Source organism: Dermatophagoides pteronyssinus, unplaced genomic scaffold, assembly GCF_027571235.1.
Source record: "Dermatophagoides pteronyssinus isolate colony J.1.1.1.1 unplaced genomic scaffold, Derpt_VIB-CSIC_2022.12 sq0004, whole genome shotgun sequence".
Classification (NCBI taxonomy): domain Eukaryota; kingdom Metazoa; phylum Arthropoda; class Arachnida; order Sarcoptiformes; family Pyroglyphidae; genus Dermatophagoides; species Dermatophagoides pteronyssinus.
The window spans coordinates 2,533,772-2,553,969 of NW_027461528.1; the positions used below are offsets into that span (position 1 = coordinate 2,533,772).

The following is a 20,198-nucleotide window of genomic DNA, read 5'->3' on the forward strand; positions in this document are numbered from 1 at the left end:
CTTTAGTTGTTCAAATTTAGTTTCTTGTTTTCAAAGAAAAATAAAAACAAAAAAATCAAATTATAAATAAAATTTAATGGAAATGGAAAAATAAAAAATTAAAAAATTGTGTCATCCGTGTGCGATGTGAGATCCATGGAGATGTCGGTGATATGTTGATTGAAACATGGCCGAAACAACATCGTTGCAGCCATCATCATCGTCGCCGTTGATTATTTGACCATCGATGTGTCTAAAAAAAGCATGTGATATTTCGGTTAACTAAATTTGTTTGTTTGTTTGTTGGTTTTTGATGGATGTTCATTTTAGTCATTTCAATTCAAATGAAAAATTTCATTTTTTTTAAAAATTTTTAAAAAAAACTCAATATTTTTCCTGAATGGTTTCATCATTTCTTGAGAATTGAATTTATTGCATTTCAAACGAACTAATATCGATGACGATGTCCAGACAACAACAACAACAACGATGATGATGAAGGGGAAAAAAAGAAAAAATTTTTGATCGATTGAAATCAAAAAAAGGAAAGGAAAGAGAAGTAAGTTCGAAACATCCAGTAAACGGGGTAATAGAAAAAAAATGAGAGAAAGATTATGAGAGAAAAATTACAGGAAGTTGAATACATCAAATATAAAACAAGCCAATCCAAATGAAAGAGAAAGATTTACGGATTTTCTTTTTTTTCGTTGCTCGGGTAAAAAAAAAGTAAAAGTATCTGATCATCACATTGATTGATTAAAATGGATTTTATTTTGTTTGAATAAAAAAGATACTCTCACTCACTCTCTTTTTTCGTTTGTTGTTGTTAAAAAAAAGAGAGTATTTTTTATGTTTGTGGGGAAAAAAACTGGATTAAATTTAGGAAGAAATCTTCTTTTTTTTCTGTTTTGGAACATCCTTTTTCCATCGATCCATAAACACTGACACAGGATTAGACTGGGAAAAAAATATTAATAACAGCTTCAGCAACAGCAACAACAAAAAAAATTGATCGAAAATACGGAAGCAAAAATCTCGTATCGCAATTTATTTATTTTGTTGTTGTTGTTGTCTCATCGTTTTTAAATCAGTTTTTGTAAATGTTTTGGATTCTTACGAAATATAATTCTTGTTTTGTTCAATTATCATCATAATCATATAATAATCAACAATTATTACAAAGAATTTGATGAAACAAAAAAAAAAAACATGGATAAATTATTGGTTTCATGTAGTGAAGTTTGTCAAGAGATAACTACTAAAATTAAAGGTAAATATTAGTTTTTGTTGTTTTTCTTTTCATTGAATTTTTATTTATTTAATTGATTATGATGATGATTGACAACAAACAGGAAACATACCTGAATGGTTAAATGTTGAATTAATACGTTTAGGACCAGGAAAATGGGATCTTGATGATGAATTTGTATTGAATCATTGGTTGGATGGTTGTGCATTATTATGTAAATTTTCCATCCGACATGGTTGTGTAAAATATGTTTCGAAATTTTTAGAATCGGATGCCTATAGAAAAATGGTATGAAGATTTCGATCCAATCGATTCGTGAGTTTATTATTCATATTTATTCATTAGTTTTAATTAAACAATCCAAATTTTCTTTATCTCATTTCAATACAAAAAAAGATGAAAGTAAAACGACCAATTTATACTGAATTTGGTACACGTGCATTTCCTGATCCATGTAAAAATGTATTTAATCGTATATTTTCACAAATAGTACCATCCGATTTAACTGATAATGGTTGTATAAATGTTTATAAATTATCAAATGAATATTATGCATCATCCGAAACATGTAATATTTGGCGTATTTGTCCAAAAACATTGGATGTTATGAAAAAGGTATTTTATTATTATTGTTTGATTTTTAGAGAGAGAGAGAGAGAGAGAGAGAGAGAGAGAGAGAGAGAGATAATATTATAGAAAAGATTGATTGTCAATGTCGATTCTATTAATAATTTCATTGTTTTTGTTGATTCAACTGATGATGATCATCATGATTAGATTGATGTGTATGAAAAAACAATCAATGTCATTCCTGAATGAAATTAACATTATTTTAAAATCGACCTTTTTTTCTAGAAAAAAAAAACATTCATTTCTCTTTTTCTCTTTTCTTTTCTTTTCAACATTCAGATTAATTTGGATAAAATTGTTGGCGTAAATCTTGCTTGTTCACATGTACAATATATGTACAATGAAAATTATGCCTATAATCTTAGTTCAAGTTTTTTAACAGGAATGAAATATCATTTAATTAAAATTCCATTGTTTCATTATGATGATAATGATGATAACAATAATAATAATAATAATAATGATAATGGTAAGCATAATGATGACAAATAATGATGATAATTTTTTTTTTGTTTTTGTTTTTGAAATGACAACAACAACAAAAATGTAATGCGATTTTTCTTTTTTCCCCTTTCGACGAACAAACAGAGAAAAGCCTATTGGAACAATCAACAATATTAACATCGATTTGTTCACGTTGGACAACATGTATTGCTTATTATCATAGTTTTGGTATAACAAAAAATTATATAATTTTTATTGAATTACCATTATTGGTGAATGGTTTGAAATTGGCAACCTGTACACCGAAAGGAAGGCCATTAAAAGATTGTTTTGAATGGCATCCAAATGAACGAACGAAATTTTTCATAATCAATAAACAAAATGGTCAAATTGTACAGAAATATTATTCGAATGCATTTTTTTATTTTCATATGATAAATTCATATGAAGATAATGGTCATATTGTTGCCGATTTTATGGCATATAAAAATCCAACAATTTTAGATAAATGGGATCTACATCAGATGCGTAAAAATATTTATGATGATGATAATCAAGCTGTACCGACAAGATTTGTAATGCCAATTGTAAACATTAATGATGTAAGTTTTTGGCGGTTTTTTGGTGCTTCTTTTTACTAACAAAACAAAAATGTTATTGACAGATAAAATTGGGTGAAAATCTTGTTACATTGGCTAATACTAATGCAACGGCTATTTTGATGGAAAAAGATTTAATAATGTTAACAGGTGAATCACTATGTAAACCTGGTTTCGAATTACCAACAATCAATTATCGACGATTTAATGGCCATAAATATAAATATTGTTATGGTAGTGGAATTTTTGAACAGGGTAATTTTTCTCGTTCAATTTGTAAACTAAATGTTGAAGATAAATCCGTTTTAATATGGAAAGATACGGATGATTTTTTCCCCGGTGAATGTATATTTATTGCAAGACCAGGATCAAATGATGAAGATGATGGTATATTATTATGTTTAGTTTTATCCGGAAATGAATTATTACCACATTATTTGCTTATATTGGATGCACGTACATTTACTGAAATTGCACGTGCAGAAGTGGCTACCGGTACTGGTATTATTCCACCAACAATACATGGTGTTTATGATTATGTTGAATGAATAATGATGTTGATGTTTAATTTTTCAATTTATCCGTTATAATTAATTAATTTTTTTTTCGTATAAAATAACAATAAATAATTCAATTAATTAGTGCCAATTGAATTTTTCTTTTTTGTTTTTCATTTGCTAATCACACGCGTGTTATTACCATGGTCAACACCCATGTGAAATAAAATGATACGTTCCATGTAATTTTTTCTGTTTTGTTTTGTCTCATATAATTTATCATTTCATTGTTAGCCATTATTATTATTGCTGACAACGAATAAATAAGTCACGATTACCACGATGCTTTGTGTTCTTTTTAATTCGTGAACAAATAAAAAAAATCAGCTGATGAATATATAATAATTGAGCAACGCCAACATATATACAGAAAAACGAGCCTGTATTTCTCGTTTTTCTTCTGTTACATACAATATATCCATATTTTTTTTTGTAAATAAATGATATTTGCGACGAAAAAATTCCATTTCATTCATGATGGATTTTCTGTTTTTCCTTTCTACTCACCTGTTGTTGGTTATTGGAGACGTCATAAGCGTTCAATTATGATTTCGATTTAATTATTTAATCTTCGTTGATAAATTTTTTTAAAAAAATTTGTAATCATTTCAATCAAATATTGTAATAAAATTTTATCAAAATGTACAATCATAATCAATGATTGTCGTTATTAATATCTGTATTAATTGAATTCCTTTACTACAAACTTATTTTTTTTTTTGGAAAACACGTTATAATAATCATTGGATTTTTGATCAATTCCATTTTTGTGAGCTTATTTTTTTTGTTTGCATCGAATAAAAAACAAAACAAAATGACATCATCAATCGAATATATTTATGATGAAAAAATTCTTGATGATGCATATAAAATTGATCCAAAAGTTTCGATAAAAGGTATTTTTCCATTCGTTTGAATATGATTTTTTTTAAAATAATTTTCTCTCTTTATAAAGATAATTTCCGCATAAGGCCATTGGCTCGAAATGATTATGAATATGGATTTCTTACAGTATTATCACAGCTAACAGAAGTTGGTGATGTATCAAGCGAACGATTTGATGGTAATATCATATCATATGTTTTTCAATGTTTGAAATTAATCTTATCACAATTTTTTCATTCAATTAATGAAGAAATTTTTGATAAAATGAAAACAAATGGTTGTTATTATGTGACAGTAATTGAAGATTTAGAAACAAATCAAATTGCCGGTTCGGCTACATTATTTACCGAATATAAATTCATACATGGCGGTGGTTTGGTAATTATCATATATATTTTTTTTCTTATCAAATTCTGATTTATTTTTTTCAATTCTATTGATTATTTAGAGAGCCAGAATCGAAGATGTTGTCGTGGATAATAAATATCGTGGACAAAATCTTGGTGTTGCATTAGTACAAACATTAAAATCATTGTCGAAAGTATTAAATTGTTATAAATTAACATTGGATTGTAATGATCGTATGATATCATGGTATCAAAAATATTTTGCATTTCAAATCGAAGAAGGTCGTTCAAATTTTTTGACTATTCGTTTTTGATAACATAATTTAACAACAAAAATTAGATCAATGTTTAACAACAACAACAAATCACAGCCTTACTATTGAAAACTATTGAAAAAAAATCTTTTGAATTTGATACGTGATGCCATTTATTGTATTAAAAAAAAACAAAACAAACTATATATACCAATGTTTACCGTTTTTGATGTTGTCCATATTATAATCAAATTAGTTTTTTTTATATTTCAAAATAAAAAAAAACCAAACAAAATGTTCAAGGTCTTTTCAGACATTTGAAACAAGAAGGAAAATTCAGTTACGAATTAAAAATTGACGAGATCACGAATCAGGTTAATGTCGAATAAGGTAAGATGTCGATTTGGTCGATGTGGAACATCTCTCTCACTCATTGGTATAAAGAGAGATTCCGATTGATTCTGAAATTCTAAATCGATTTGTGAAATTAACGTTTTGCTTTTTTTTCTTCTGAAAGTCAAGTCAATGTTAATTGAAGCTTGTAACAAAAAAAAAAAATTTAGGCTAATTGTTTTTTGTTTGTCCACGATGACCACGATATATTGAATAAAATATTTATTTTGAAGATAATTTTGGAAACAAATTAACTAAATTATACAATAAGAAAATACAAACAAACAATAATAATAATAATACGAACAATAAACATTCGGAATAAATGATTAACAATAACGGGAAAAAAGAATTCATTCAATCTGGATAATGTTTGAATATTCACAAATATATTGACGACCCAAACAGGTAATGTTTGAACATTTTCGTGTTACGATTTGTTTCAGATTTTTACATTCGATTAAATATCTATAAACAGTAATAACAGAAATTTATAGAGAAAAGAATTATTTTTTCCATTGAAATCAAACATTTCAATTGAAACTTACTTCAAACCGGAATCATTGATTTTCCAACAAAATGATATGTCCAAAAATCGAATATTTGAACCGTACGTTCGAACTGCCAGCATTGATTCATTTGTTAATGAATAAATTCGAGCAATGATTAGATTTTGTAATGAATGGCCACATTTTTCCAATAAAATTCGAATACAATTATCATTTAAATTCCAACAACTGGCTAGATTTAATGTGGCAAGGTGATGACAATTTTCAGCAATGCAATATAGGGTTTCTGGTTGAAGCCAACCACAATTTTCCAATATAATTGTTTCCAAATATGGACAATATAATGTCATTGTCATCAATGATCGATTACTGATATAAAATGTTGATGAAAGATTAATTGATTTGAGACGATTTTGACCTTCAATTAGATTCAAAAAACGATAATCATCAATCCATTTACATTGAGATAGATTTAAATCACAAATAGATTGATTATCTTTGAGCATCAATTGTAAACAATGCCATGATATTTGTGAATTTTTTATCGAATAAATAGAAAAATCAACCGATTCCATTCGTTCGAAATATTCACCAATCAATCGTACGAATCGTTGACAAACATTTTGTAAACAAAATAAATCTTTGATGGTTAAATGAATGAAAATATGTTCGAAACAGATTTCTTTTAATGGTGAACGGGTAAAATCCGTTTCCGTATAAATCATCACCAAACGATTAAAAAGTATGAATTTCAATTTAGATAAATCACAGGAAGCAAAACATTCTTAAACTTTTCGTTGATTTCGAATGTCTTAGAAATAAATACCTGAATGAATGTCCAAATAATTTTTAAGATGTCCGGAATAAAAAAAAATTACCGCCATTATAATGAAAAGATGCGCTAAATATTTGTATACAAAAAAGGTAAGTATCGATGTTTAACGCATCGGCGCAAAACGATACAATCGATTCATTAAAACAATGATCATATGTTTTTGTTCGGAATATATTTGTTTTGATTTGTTTCGGCCATTCTTTTGTCTAGAATTGATTTAGATCAATACCAAAATGAGACAATCATCATATCTAAGATTATTTCGATCAATTATCGATCCAAATGTATCTATTGGAACAAAATATACATCAACGGCGATGATAATGATACAATCGAAACGATCATTATATGAACAAACCAAAAGTGGATCGGTTGATTTTGAAAATAAAAAACGTTCTCAAATGAGAGAAACTGAACGTTTAAAAGAATCAACAAAAATGTTTAAAAAGGATTTGAAATGGGCATGGGAAACATTCAAGGATGCTACATTTCGTGCATTTCGTTCGGATGTTGGTACCGTATCATTTGATGATGGCCAATTGATAAAAATTTGGGATTTTAATCAACGTAATAATGGAAAATTATCCAGCTATTCTTTGGAATATAAAATGGATCAATTAAATGATATGAACAATTGGATTGTCACTTGTGATGCTGATTACAATGTTGGTAAGGATTTAATCATTCATAATTATTAAATCAATGACCCGAATTCAATGAAATTTAGGCTTTTCAAAATGTTCATGGACTGTATCACCATCTGGTCATGCTTTATTCTCCGGATATCTAGACACAACAGCACCAAAAGATGGTAAAACTGTTCGTACTGGTTATGCATTTTTATCCAGTCAAAAAAGTCGACATCCATTCAATATGCCTACGGATGGAATGAGTATTTTTGAACAATTTACTCACGTTATTCTTAGAGTTCGTGGTGATGGTCGTATGTATCAAATATCATTCGATACTTCTGATAATTTTGATATTACCTGGTTTGATCGTTATAATTTTATGATGTATACATTTGGTGGACCATATTGGCAATATGTTAAGATACCATTATCACGATTTTATTTTCATTATCAAGGTTATATTCAAGATCAACAAGAAGTATTTAATCCACAAACAATCAAATCAATGGGTATATTAGTTCATTCACCAGCATATTCAGGTCCATTTCGTTTGGAAATTGATTATATTGGTTTTGTTAATGATTGTCAACATAATGATACTATTGAATATGAAGGATATTATCATGAATCAAGTCAATTAAGATCAACTTGAAAATAATAATTTTTGTATTTTGTTTCTAGGTTATATTACATGTGTTATTATAAAATTGTTGTAAATAGTAGTTTGTTTTTTTGTTGAAAAAAGTCATGTACAAATAAAACGAGAAAATAAAAGATTCAAAATGATTTGATTAAATAAATGAATAAAAAATGAAAAAAATTGTGATGAAATAAAGCATTTTTGTACAAGGTTTCGAGATGTTTGTTGACGATGTTGAAGATAATGATGTTGACGAATGAACCAATAATGCTTCGGATGAAATATCTGTTTGACGTATATGATTCGATTTGATTGGAGTAAAATCACGAACATTTTCTTGTTTTAAACGCCATAGATGAGAATCATAATCAGTTTGAATAAAATTTGAACGATCATCATTATTATCATGTTTATTTTCATTGTTTCTTTGATTATAATTATAAGGCAATTTAGGTTGAATTGGTTTTCGTGGTAACCAATGTCTTGGAGCTAAGGTTGTCGTTGTTGTTGTTGTTGTTGTTGATAATCGTCGACGTCGTACATCCAAATCATCATTGAATTCTTCGCCAGGCACTATATGATTTGTTTGAATATCATGGGAATTTTTCCTAAAATAAGGTTGTGGATAAGGTCGTATATCTTTTTCGGGAAATCCGAAAAAATCTCGATTAATCTGCATCAATGGACTAAGTTTGCCATGAAGAAAAGCTCGATCCTGTCGATTGAATATGTATGTAATTTAGACAAAAATCGACAAAAAAAAATGATTGAAATTTAATTATTACCCATGACATTGGTAAACTATTCATATACGAAATATTCACTGTCCATGTATAATATCGATTATTATCTAAAAACAAATGATAGATACTTTTACGATAATCAAAGAATGCAGCTGTTAATGAATCGTTGATGGACATCCATTTTTGTATGTCATAAGTGAATCGAAGTTTCATTTCATATGGATCGATAGTAATCATTTTTCTCCCTATAATTATTCCCAAAGGGAAAATTTTTGTATTTATTGAAAAAATTTGAAAATCATCAAATAGGAAAAATACCTTGAAAAAATACCCAAAAACCACCATCTTGATTTTTTGTACGATTACGCCATGTTGCTGCATCAATTGGTCGATTAGGATCCAAATCTTTTAATGCTGTTAACCATCGATTATCAACTGGTAGATGACAAAAACTTGAAACATCATTAAATGGTTCATCATCAAATTCTTTACAAACAACACGTAGACCATATTCAGGTGACTGTAAATTTTAAATAATGATAAGGAATTTAAGAAAAAAAAACATTCTCCAAATACATACATTGGATATAAGATAAATTTGTGGACTAATATCATTATATGGATCTATCCACATTGCATCAATTTTATCAAATCCATCGTATAATTGTTCAACACGACCATTAACATTATATGTTGATGGTAATGGATTATTATAATCAAGTAACCAATAATAACCATTACTTATTATTAATAATGAACCATTAATAAAATTAATGATACCATCAATACGACCAGTGTTATAACGAAAATCAATGATATCATTATTATTATTCGATGATGTTGTTTTTTTTGAATGACGTGTTGATCTTGAATGATGAAAATTTAAACTGGATTGACCACTACCAATTAAAAGTACGATGATGATAATGATATAGGATGATAAAAGGTAAATTATTTCCATTTTTTTTTGACGTCATATGAATTAATTATTATAATTAACAAACAACAAACGATGACGAATAATGTTTATATCAAAAATGATCAAATTAAGATAATTAAAAAGCACCGAAAACATCAATTTCACAATAATTTCAAAATTCAGGTTTTTTTTTGTTTCAGTGCAAACAAATTATTTTCAGCATTCTTTAACGAATAATTTGTAAATGTCTTATTTTGGTTGCAATCGTCGGTTTTTTTTCGCCTGTCATTTACTTCTTTTTGTTCAAGATAAATGAATCATACAATACAAACACAGTCGTTACGATATAACAACAAAAAAGGATTTCTTTTCCTTGTAAAAACTAAAATGGAAAACAAAAAGGAATCATAATAATGATGATATTGATGATGATGATCGGAGACAAACTACCAAAAAAATATACGAGAAGTACGATGACCTTTTTTTTGTGTGTGTGTGTGTAACAATGTGGACCAATCTTTTTGATTAGGCAAAACAATAAAATAAGAAAATTGTAAGCAAAAATCTGAAATCCAATAATCAATAATGGCGAGAATCATTGATAGTCTTTTCGTATCCGATGCACAATAATTATAATTGGACGAAAAAACAAAACGACAAACTTTGAATGAAACAAAAAATCACTTTTTTTAATCACTTTGTCGTTTCCGTTGATTATCAATAGCAGAATAAAAAAACTTGAATGAAAATTTAAAAATAAAAAAAATAAAAAAAAACTGTCGCCAGATTGAAAATGTGAAAAGATTATTATTATTCAGTGGTGAAAGTGGCGACCATCAAACACTCATCAAACCAACCAACCCAAACAGACAGACATTACAAATCCGTCAATGCGGATAATAAAAAAAAATTGCCCAGAATAGCAATTCGGCTGGTTTTTTTATTTTTACTGACTGACTTGTCGACCAATGTCTGATGTGATAGAATAAATAAACAATGAATGTGCATAGCCGATTCTGTGTGTGTACTATTAGTGGCGAGAAATTCCATTCGTTTTATTTTTATTTCATTTTTCGTTACTGCTTCTATCATCAAATGATGATGATGATGATAAGCAATTTGATTGATCATCAACAGCAGCAGAATCAGAATCCAGATGACACATTCATGGTATATATTAGTTTAATTGGTTTTTTGCGGTTTGAAATAATAATAACAACCGATGATGATGATGATTCAAGTTTGGAACACACATACATACGCCCAACTAATGAAATGAATTGAATTGAATGTTTGATGATTGGATGACTGACGAAAAATGTAAATATTTTTGGGCTGTGTGAAACGATTCCCAAAACGAGAATATTTTCGAAAAACTTGTGTTTTTTTTTCGGGTTGGATTAATCAAATCTTTGGATTATGTTGGTGATGATGATACGAAACAAAAAACAAACATAAATATCGAAAGACATAAACATTGAATTTTGAGATTGATTTTGTTCTCGGATTATATCCGTATTGTCATCATTTTCCGAAATCAAATCAATCAATCTGAATAGATTGATGAGAAAAATAAATAAACAAACAAATGTAAATGGGAAAAATAGCAGAATCTATGTTTATATTGTGAATCACTATAGTTTACGAATGAATATTTGTAATTTTTTTCTGATTCAGGACACGGATACAGCTGTTCGAATTGTGTGGCACGTATTGAATGAGAGAGAAAGAGAGAGAGATAAAAAAAGAAATTACATGAATCCATTTTAGGGAAAAACAAAAATTCATAAACAAAATAAGTAAGTAAAAGTAACAAACAAACAAAAAACATTAACAGGGCAGGAAAACCACAGACAAACACATAGTGCCTAAAAATTGAAAAAAAAATATATAAAAATTCAAACAAATCGTTATCGAATGATAATGGTCTTCGTCGTCGTCGTCGTTTGATAATGATAATTTACAAACAAACAAAAATAACGAACGAAAGGTCGTGTCCTCTCGCCTTTTTTGCTTATATATCTATGTCCTCTTTTGATTGCTGAAACATTTCGCGAAATGAAATACATTCGCGAATAAGTTTATTTCATTTCCATTTCATGACCCCTAACAACCTCTGCCATTTTTTTTCTTTATCAATATATGATCGGTATATATTCTTCTTTTTTTTGGTGTTTTTTGATAAGTTTGGAATGTATATACACCGAAATGAATGTTTGTTCAGAAAAAAAACACAACCATATGGTTGTTAAGAACAAATTCTTGTCCAAAACAAAGATAATATCTAATTACCATTGAAATTCAACAACAAGAAAAAAGAAAATAATAACCAAATGACATGTGTCATGAATATTCATCCAATATATTGGACACACATGTTTTCGATTATAATGAATTAGTAAAAAACAACAACAATGTTTGGTTGTTGCATTTTTCGATTAGAATTGGTCAATTGTTAAAAAGTTTGGAATTTTTTTTTTTTTTTTTTTAATTTCAATTTGTTTCCGCTATTTAGAGCTTTTTTTTAATTTAAAACATTTTCGGTTAAAATAGACATAAAATCGAATCAATATTTATAAACGTGTTATAATATGTGAGGTACATGTTTTCTTTGGCATTTTTATTATCATCATCATCTTTTTTGCCAAAAAAAAAAGTTTTGATTATAATAGATTAAAATGATGAGATGATTTTTATATGTTTTATTCAATTTGTAGATTGAGAAAATTGTCAATGAAAACAAAAGAGTATCGAAGAAGAAGAACATGGCTTTGAATATTGATCGTAAAATTATAATACTGTTGATCATATTGTTTATAATGATATTTCGTTATTGGCCACCATATCAACGTGGATTTAATTGTACGGATAAATCATTACAACATCGATTTCGACCATTATGGTTTAAAACATCATATTTATTTCTTTTTACATTGTTTTTGCCAATAATGATAATTTATATGATTCAACGATACACATCATCTTCATCATCATGTTCAACAGGATTGAAAAAATTTCTAATCGGTTTTATGATCAATTTGAATTTGACCGAAATATTCAAACGTACATTTGGTCGTTTACGGCCACATGTTTATGATTTTTGTCATTTAGATCGTTATTGTCCTAATGGTACAAATATTGATCATTATATTGATTCATTTGAATGTATAAATAATGATTATCCATGGTATATAACAAATGAACGTCTTTCATTCTATTCTGGTCATTCATCATTGGGTGCATTCGCTGGAACATTTTTGGTTTGTTTTTTGCATGAAAATTTTTATCAAAAATTACAACAACAATCATCAACATCGAAATCTAATAAATGGAAAAATAAATTATTATTGTCGTTAGAGATGGTCATTTTTCTTATATATCTAATACCAGGATATAGCCAATATCTAATCAAATGGCATTTCCTAAGCGATATATTAGCCGGATTTACATTCGGTTCATTACATGCATTAATTGTACATAGATTATTTCTATAATAATTTATAAATGTTAAATTTTTTTTCAAATTTTTAAAAAATTTATTATCAATTACAAAATTTATATCAATATATATCCTATGAACAGAAAAAATTTTTCACAATTTTATCAAATTGTTTTTTTTTCATTTTTAAACAAGATTTTTTTTCATCTTAATGATGATCAATATTATCAGTGTTTTTATGAATTTTATGATGATGATGATGATTATGATAATGATGATTGTTTCGTTGATGTAGAATTTGGTTAAGAAATTTATCACATTCTTTGATGACTTCATTCGAATGTTTTTGAAATGTATAATGACCACTTTGTTCAAAGAATAATATTCTTATATTACTGTCTGGTTGATCTATTTTTTTTCGAAAAAATAAAATGTTAAAAAATCAATTTTTGTTTTCAAACCAAATAATATTACACTTACATTGTGTGAGCATTTTACCATTACAATCATATTTTTGCCAATTACATTCTTTACCTTCCATTATATCGATCATTTCGTAGAAAATTTCCTTTTCAACCAAACGATCATTATCACCACATACCCATAAGGTTGGTATTTGATTTTCCTTCAATTTTCTTAGATATTTTTCCAGCTAAATTATTTCAATTGTTTTTTTTTGTGTAATGGAGAAAGCAAAAATAATCGATTAGAAAAATGAAAAAAAAATACATTATATAATAAGATTTACCTGTTTATATTTTGAATAACGCATTGTTTGTGCCGATAACATTACATTATTCATACTATCTGGTCGTACGGTCACTGAACCGGTTACTTTTATAAAACCTTTTCCAAAAATTTGATAAACAGTACGACCGAATTTATTCTGATAAATTTTCACTGAACCTTCAGTAAACCATGCTGGTCGCATAGCCTGTATACGACGATGACCAACCGGATTAAAAAATGCAACCGCATTAACATAAACATCATTTTGATCACAAAGTAATCGTACAGTTGGATATATTGAACTACTATGTGATAGTATTAAATCAATACTGTTCGAATAAAAAAAATTGAAGAATTTCATAACATTTCGATTATGTCAATCAATATAATTATGATGTGAAAAAAAAGAGAAAGAGAAAATTAAATTAAATTCATGATGAGTCATGTTTATTAAAAAAATTTTAAAAATTTATTTATTTTTTACCTTTTAACATTAATAGCACGAAGAAAATCCTTGATATATTCAAATTTTTCTTCAGCCGAATGACGAAATACTTTTGTCTGTATTGTAATGTTGATGTCTGCAACAAAAAAAAACAAATATGAAAATTAATTTTTTTTTCGTTATCATAAGAAATAAAAAAATTCTCAGAAGAAATTGTGAATAAGAATGATGATAAAATTGATAAAAATGAAAAAAAAACAAACAAATTTATTGATTGATAAGATGGCTAGAAAAAAAATAGTTCATTCTTTTTGAAATAAATTTATCTAGCTTTCTATAACAAAAATAAACTTCAAAATTAGCACAAATTAAATAAACAACCGTCCTTAAAAGACTATTGAACATGACAACCATCAAGTATCTTTTTGATATAATCAATCAATAAATCAATCGATCGATACGGTTTCAAAAAAACAAACAAACAAACAAACATGATCTCATGATTGGAAATTTTGTCGATCTAAATAATTGGAATTATTTAGGACAACTATGTTTATGAACAACAAATGAATTATTATTATAAAAAAATGAAATTAAATAATAATTTTATAAAAAAAATACTAACCAGGATAATTTGGTGCAATAAAACGAATTTGTTTTGATCCAAAATATTGAATATATTGTTCAAAATCTTCATGTGAACCAGGTGCACCATGTAATGCTAATATTGTAATTAAATTATCATTATCTTTATTACGACAAAGATCAATTGTATCGGCATATTCAATTTCCAAATTAAGACCATCAATTGCACGTTTATAAATGGATTTTTTCTTTAATTTTGACCATTGTCTATATAATGTTGAACAAGTATTGATTGTAACAAATTTTACCGGATAAGGATATTGTCGTTGTTGTTGTGGTGGTTGTTCATTATGTTCTAATTCTAATTGTTGTTGTTTTTGTTGATTTGTTGATCCAAAATCAATAATTGGATCTGGATTATTTGTTTTGACAATCATTTTTGATTTATTTCTTTGAATTTTTTTTTTCAATTATCAGGATTCAGTAATTAGAAATTCTTTTAAAAACAAAACAAATATAATAAATATTTTAAAATTCAAATATGAAGATATTATAAATTTTTTTCAAACATTAACAAAAATTAATTATATAATTTTAAAATTTTCTGAAGAAAAAATCCTTGGATTTATATATGAATTTTTTTTCAATATTTATGGGGTAGTAAAAGCAAAAGCCTTTTTGAAAAAAAATACAAGATTATCTCGTTCATTTCTTAGGAAAAAAAAACTGAAAATTCAAACTGGTTGTTTGCGTGCACATGTATAGGATGTGTAGGTGTTGTGTGTGTGTGTTTTTGGTTTCACTTATCCCACACACACACACACACAATCATAATTATATTAGCTAAAAAAGAATAAAAAAAAGCCTGAAATTTCACTTCGAAAATGAACGAATGATGATGATGACTCAAAAGTATCGATATTCATTCGTTTTCTATTGAATTGGGCGTCACAATAAGCAATTAAACATATTATACAGATAGACAGACACACATACTACATACACATAAAGATACATATCAAATAATATTTTGTAATGCAATAAAAAATCATTACGTAGTTTTCATCATTATCATTATTATTATTATGTTTTTTTTTTTTGGTTGACGCAAAGATGATGCAAAAAAAAAATAAAATTAAATAACGATAAGCAAACGATGCTAAAGTTTTAGCAAACGATTGATCGTATCACATGTCCCGTTTTTTTCACTTCACATCGATTGATTTTTGATTTTTTTGATTGAAGACTTAATTACATTTATTTTTTCACAGATTAAAAATCAATTTTAAAAAAAAAAACATTAAAAAAAATGGTGGGTATATTCTTATTATTCATTGATTATGGTCGTAATTTGATGATTACATGATGATCAGGGAATTTTTTTTATACCTGATTGTCGTCATTAAAGAAAACAAACAAACAACAACAACAAAGATTTGCTGATTAATTCTGGATGAATCATTTTATTTTATGATTTCGAAAACAAATTTTGTTTTTTTTCTTTTTTTTCATTGATTGCTGAATGAAATGTTTCAGGAAATTTTTTTCTTTTCTCTCTTCTTCGACTTGAATTCTGTTTGCCTGGTTGTTTTCATGAATGAATAACAAACACAAACAAACACCAACACACCTTTATATGATGAGTGCAATAAATATTTGTTGCTTTAATAATAATAAATCTGGCTATGTTTTTTTTTCTACCACTCTTCAAGGTCATCATTTAACATCACTACCTACCATTACCACTACCACAAATGATCCAAAATAAATAACAATTGGTTCCAATTATTATCGTCATCATTATGATGATGATGACGACGATATTCAAAATGGGTATGTACTTTTCCTTTAAAAACAAAACAATATCAAGTTTTTTTTTGTTTGTTGTTGAATCTATTTCCAGTACATCTTTGATTAAAGAATTGAATGAACTTGTTGTTGTTGTTGTTGTTGTGATTAATGTGAAAAAATCATAAAAAATTTGTTTGCACCTAAAAAATGTTGTTTTGTTTTTTACTCCCAAACACATAACATTCATCATAGGATTAAGAATGTAATTTTTTTTTTATTTGCAATAAAACGATATGAATGAATGATTTGATGGGAAGATAATTTGAATGACGATAATTTTTTTGAATGTAACCGTCGATTTATAGATTGGTAGAAAAAAAAATCCAACAACCAAAAAAGATTATCATTTAAATTGAAAAAAAAACATGGCACGCATGAAATACTTTGAAAATCATCATCATGAAACTTTTTTTTCAATCATGATCGATCATTCGCGATAATCTATTCTTTTATTCAATATTTAATAATAATAATAATAATCAAATTATTTCAATCAATAATTATCCAAATATAAATGATGATAATTACGGGAAATTGATTGATTTAGGGAAAAAAATAATATTTAGAGGAAAAAAAATCAATGATCATTAAATTAGACAAAGACAAACACACACACACACACACCTTTGGCATTTTTTTTCTGGTTTCTCTTTCTTTTTCAATCCTTTATCATCATTAAACAATTTTTTTTTGTTTGTTTCTCATATATTTTCATTAAATATTGAATTAAAGATAATCAATCAATCATTCAATTGATCAATCTGAAAAAAAACCAGTGGCAATGAAAATATTAATGTTTTGATCAAATTATGATGATGATGATCGTTAAATTTTAATGCATTTTTTCAAACGTAATATTTTTGAATGTTTGGAATTGGATTTTCAAGTTTTTTTTCCTTGTTACTATAGGAACATCATCATCAATTCTGTGAACAAGGAAAAAAACAAACATTAAATCTGAGAAAAAAGTGAAATAATATTCAAACAACAAAAAATTCATGTGACAGAAAAAAAAGACATTTTTCATGATTATCGCATTATTCATTTATCATGAATTTTTGATTGCTCAATAAATTTTGATTTTCCCAATCATCATTGCTTATCTAAACTTTGTTTGAAAAAAAACAACAAATTTTTCTGATTTTTTTTGTTTGATTTCTAATTTTTAACTGGAAAATTTTTTTCAATATTCATTCCTGTTAATTTAGTTTCATCATCAATTTATTAAATACAATATGTCATTAACATTGTTTTGTTTTGTTTTTTTTCGATTTCATCATCCAATTTTTTAAATTGATAAATATACCAATGATACATTTTTTTTCATATCCTGATTCAATCGAAATGATTTCATACGATTTACAAAAAAAAAAACATTCAAATGTTTTTTGAACGCAAAATATCCTTGAATTAATTAACATACGATAATGGTGTACGTGCCGATTCGTCGATAACAAGTAATGTCATTGAAACATTGATTATTTGTTAATGTTAATTTTGATTTTGTTGTTCTGGATTATAAATTTGTTGTTGTTGTTGTTGTTGTTTATTACTTTTTTTTCATTGCAATTATTAATAGTTATTAATTCTTGTAAAAAAGATTTTCCTTTATAAAAAAATGTAGTGGTTTAAAAACCAGAAAAATGATTACAATAATACTTACCTGTTAAGATTCACAAACAACATCACAGGTATCAAGAAGAATAATTTTGAAAATTTCGACTAATTATTAATTCTCAAAATGATCACTGAATTCATCGAAACAAAAAACAAAAAATATATTTCATTAGAATGGCATATTGGCAAAATTGGTCAATGTTTGATGTAATTGTTTCATAAATCTGCGTATCATTGAAAATGGTGATATGATGATAAACATAAAATTTTGCTGTTTTTTTCGTTGTTGAAATTGTTGTAATCGATGTGATTTTGTTAGTTGAATGATAAATATAGCACAAGATAATAATTTTAATTTGGATTGTTTACAATCATACAATGTTGGCTGTTGTTGTTTATCAACAAGATTATCGATATTTTCAATGATATTCATTTCTATTGGACGTTATTGATTTGAATATGTAATGTTGTTTGTTTCGTTAAATATTTTGAATTCATCTAAAATTTTTTTTTGCGATCAATGTCCGATATAAATAGAATCAATAATTAAATTTTGTTTTTTAATCAATTTTTTTGGTTCTTACTTTTAGAGGTAGATGATTTGAAGAAGAAGAAAAAAATTCGAATCATGAAGGTCGATAGTATCGATAGCAAGCGCACATCATTCCAAAATCATTCGATTGATGATCGAATTCGAATTTATGAATTTTCATCATTCGAATAATCCGAAAAAAATTTGTCACCAATTTACAATCATATTGAAATGAATTAATATCAGAATCGAAACTGTTTCCTCTTAACGATGGTCAAATTACAATGACAAAGATAATAATATATGTTAATGGATGTCTAGAAACAAAAAACAAATTTTTCCAAAAATTAAAACGATACGATGATGATTATTGATGGACACAAAAAAAAACGAAATAATTAAACAAGAATGTTGCCCATTTTGTGCAGGTGTGTATGCGTGTGAGAGTGAGAGAATGTTGCAAGAACTTGCTGGAACATTGAAACAACACAGTAACTAAAGAAAAAAGTCGCTTGGTCTTGAAGACGACATTCAAACATAATAAGATACAAGATTTACAACGATACTTTCAATTTATTTATTAGTGATATCAAATTCGAATAGGATTATTGCGATCAATGTTGTGTATTGAATGAAGAGACGAAGAAAAAATTTCAACGAACAAACAAAAAAAAAGAGAAAAATGGATAGAGTCAATAAAAAAAATCATTGTTGTTGTTGTTGATGTGATATTTTTAATTTCATTCAATTTTTACGCGTTTAAGTTTGCGTGTTTTTTTTTGTTGTTGTTCACATTCAGTCAAGAAATTTTGAAGAAAGGAAGGAAGGTGAACACACACGATTTAAAAATAGAGAAACGACGAAGACGAAGACAAAGATGATGATCGAGATTGTGAAACATCTTGATCATAATGATGATGATGATGAAAATAACAATGGAATCATTTCTTGTGTGTATACATTCGAATCATTTCGACATCTACAGATAGATAATAATGATTTTGGCTCATTCATATATGAGATTATTAAATGAAAATCATTCGAATTCGAATTCGAATGATAAAAGATTTTATCGAGGTAAATTTTTTTTTTCAATTTTCTTGTTTTGTTTTTTGTTTTTGTTTTTTGTTTTCATCGTAGTTAATTATGTTTACACAAAATGTTATTGTCTTGTTTGTTTTCGTGTATTTCAAATTGAAATTTTTCTTTTTTTTTAATTTAAAATTTTTTCATCATCATCATTATTATTATTATTATCATCATTTCATGATTGACAATTGATGATGATGATTTTTTGACCATCATTGATGATGATTCATAACTTTGTACTTTTTACTATAGGAAAAAAAACATATTAATGTCGCTGGAAATCAATATGGATTGAT

The 20,198-nt window shown here is 26.8% G+C and overlaps 7 protein-coding genes and 1 long non-coding RNA gene across 10 annotated transcripts; 5 read left to right on the forward strand and 3 right to left on the reverse strand.

Annotated features, from left to right (window-relative positions):
• The first annotated feature begins 1,015 nt into the window (after positions 1-1,015).
• Positions 1,016-3,549, forward strand: ninaB (neither inactivation nor afterpotential B). Of its 2 annotated transcripts, XM_027348695.2 has the most exons (6): positions 1,016-1,249; positions 1,332-1,516; positions 1,625-1,843; positions 2,138-2,327; positions 2,447-2,904; positions 2,967-3,549. In XM_027348695.2, exons 1-6 carry the CDS (start codon positions 1,189-1,191, stop codon positions 3,447-3,449), a joined length of 1,596 nt encoding a protein of 531 aa, XP_027204496.2. In that variant the 5' UTR covers positions 1,016-1,188; the 3' UTR covers positions 3,450-3,549. The 2 variants fall into 2 exon arrangements, with proteins under 2 accessions (XP_027204496.2, XP_075675656.1); XM_075819541.1 differs by lacking the exon at positions 1,016-1,249 and having other exon boundaries at positions 1,409-1,543.
• A 287-nt stretch (positions 3,550-3,836) lies between these two features.
• Positions 3,837-5,141, forward strand: Gnpnat (glucosamine 6-phosphate N-acetyltransferase). Its single transcript, XM_075819547.1, has 4 exons — positions 3,837-4,354; positions 4,414-4,521; positions 4,594-4,721; positions 4,792-5,141. Exons 1-4 carry the CDS (start codon positions 4,273-4,275, stop codon positions 5,002-5,004), a joined length of 531 nt encoding a protein of 176 aa, XP_075675662.1. The 5' UTR covers positions 3,837-4,272; the 3' UTR covers positions 5,005-5,141.
• Positions 5,142-5,531: 390 nt separating this feature from the next.
• On the reverse strand, positions 5,532-6,854 carry LOC113798204 (uncharacterized). Of its 2 annotated transcripts, XM_075819546.1 has the most exons (3): positions 6,673-6,854; positions 5,886-6,528; positions 5,532-5,805 (listed from the first exon to the last, which is right to left on the reverse strand). In XM_075819546.1, the coding sequence occupies exons 1-3, from the start codon at positions 6,728-6,730 to the stop codon at positions 5,691-5,693; spliced, it is 816 nt and encodes a 271-aa protein (XP_075675661.1). In that variant the 5' UTR covers positions 6,731-6,854; the 3' UTR covers positions 5,532-5,690. The 2 variants fall into 2 exon arrangements, with proteins under 2 accessions (XP_075675661.1, XP_027204500.1); XM_027348699.2 differs by having other exon boundaries at positions 5,886-6,854.
• Positions 6,855-6,914: 60 nt separating this feature from the next.
• On the forward strand, positions 6,915-8,214 carry CIA30 (complex I intermediate-associated protein 30). Its single transcript, XM_027348698.2, has 2 exons — positions 6,915-7,350; positions 7,409-8,214. Exons 1-2 carry the CDS (start codon positions 6,915-6,917, stop codon positions 7,963-7,965), a joined length of 993 nt encoding a protein of 330 aa, XP_027204499.2. The 3' UTR covers positions 7,966-8,214.
• On the reverse strand, positions 7,730-10,860 carry LOC113798200 (uncharacterized). Its single transcript, XM_027348696.2, has 4 exons — positions 9,277-10,860; positions 9,015-9,216; positions 8,739-8,941; positions 7,730-8,668 (listed from the first exon to the last, which is right to left on the reverse strand). Exons 1-4 carry the CDS (start codon positions 9,655-9,657, stop codon positions 8,105-8,107), a joined length of 1,350 nt encoding a protein of 449 aa, XP_027204497.2. The 5' UTR covers positions 9,658-10,860; the 3' UTR covers positions 7,730-8,104.
• Positions 10,861-12,380: 1,520 nt separating this feature from the next.
• Positions 12,381-13,278, forward strand: LOC113798205 (phospholipid phosphatase 1-like). The gene has a single exon (XM_027348700.2). It carries the CDS (start codon positions 12,381-12,383, stop codon positions 13,107-13,109), a length of 729 nt encoding a protein of 242 aa, XP_027204501.2. The 3' UTR covers positions 13,110-13,278.
• LOC113798201 (uncharacterized) lies at positions 12,938-15,391 on the reverse strand. The gene is made up of 5 exons (XM_027348697.2): positions 14,854-15,391; positions 14,268-14,364; positions 13,803-14,112; positions 13,535-13,706; positions 12,938-13,462 (listed from the first exon to the last, which is right to left on the reverse strand). Exons 1-5 carry the CDS (start codon positions 15,248-15,250, stop codon positions 13,263-13,265), a joined length of 1,176 nt encoding a protein of 391 aa, XP_027204498.2. The 5' UTR covers positions 15,251-15,391; the 3' UTR covers positions 12,938-13,262.
• Positions 15,392-15,920: 529 nt separating this feature from the next.
• Positions 15,921-19,895, forward strand: LOC142644896 (uncharacterized). The gene is made up of 2 exons (XR_012846074.1): positions 15,921-16,646; positions 18,872-19,895. It is a non-coding gene; the product is annotated as an uncharacterized LOC142644896 (long non-coding RNA).
• Positions 19,896-20,198: the final 303 nt, after the last annotated feature.

Coding starts and splice junctions, on each gene's coding strand:
- ninaB (XM_027348695.2), top strand. CDS start 1,189: ATGGATAAATTATTGGTTTCATGTAGTGAAGTTTGTCAAGAGATAACT. Junction 2,328..2,446: donor TAATAATAATAATGATAATG/GTAAGCATAATG, acceptor ACGAACAAACAG/AGAAAAGCCTATTGGAACAA. Junction 2,905..2,966: donor CAATTGTAAACATTAATGAT/GTAAGTTTTTGG, acceptor TGTTATTGACAG/ATAAAATTGGGTGAAAATCT.
- Gnpnat (XM_075819547.1), top strand. CDS start 4,273: ATGACATCATCAATCGAATATATTTATGATGAAAAAATTCTTGATGAT. Junction 4,355..4,413: donor TCCAAAAGTTTCGATAAAAG/GTATTTTTCCAT, acceptor CTCTTTATAAAG/ATAATTTCCGCATAAGGCCA. Junction 4,722..4,791: donor TCATACATGGCGGTGGTTTG/GTAATTATCATA, acceptor TTGATTATTTAG/AGAGCCAGAATCGAAGATGT.
- LOC113798204 (XM_075819546.1), bottom strand. CDS start 6,730: ATGGCGGTAATTTTTTTTTATTCCGGACATCTTAAAAATTATTTGGAC. Junction 6,529..6,672: donor TTATTTGGACATTCATTCAG/GTATTTATTTCT, acceptor CACCATTAAAAG/AAATCTGTTTCGAACATATT. Junction 5,806..5,885: donor ATCAATGATTCCGGTTTGAA/GTAAGTTTCAAT, acceptor TACTGTTTATAG/ATATTTAATCGAATGTAAAA.
- CIA30 (XM_027348698.2), top strand. CDS start 6,915: ATGAGACAATCATCATATCTAAGATTATTTCGATCAATTATCGATCCA. Junction 7,351..7,408: donor TGATGCTGATTACAATGTTG/GTAAGGATTTAA, acceptor AATGAAATTTAG/GCTTTTCAAAATGTTCATGG.
- LOC113798200 (XM_027348696.2), bottom strand. CDS start 9,657: ATGGAAATAATTTACCTTTTATCATCCTATATCATTATCATCATCGTA. Junction 9,217..9,276: donor AAATTTATCTTATATCCAAT/GTATGTATTTGG, acceptor TAAAATTTACAG/TCACCTGAATATGGTCTACG. Junction 8,942..9,014: donor TTTTTGGGTATTTTTTCAAG/GTATTTTTCCTA, acceptor GAATAATTATAG/GGAGAAAAATGATTACTATC.
- LOC113798205 (XM_027348700.2), top strand. CDS start 12,381: ATGGCTTTGAATATTGATCGTAAAATTATAATACTGTTGATCATATTG.
- LOC113798201 (XM_027348697.2), bottom strand. CDS start 15,250: ATGATTGTCAAAACAAATAATCCAGATCCAATTATTGATTTTGGATCA. Junction 14,365..14,853: donor TATTGCACCAAATTATCCTG/GTTAGTATTTTT, acceptor TTTTTGTTGCAG/ACATCAACATTACAATACAG. Junction 13,463..13,534: donor TGGTAAAATGCTCACACAAT/GTAAGTGTAATA, acceptor GAAAAAAAATAG/ATCAACCAGACAGTAATATA.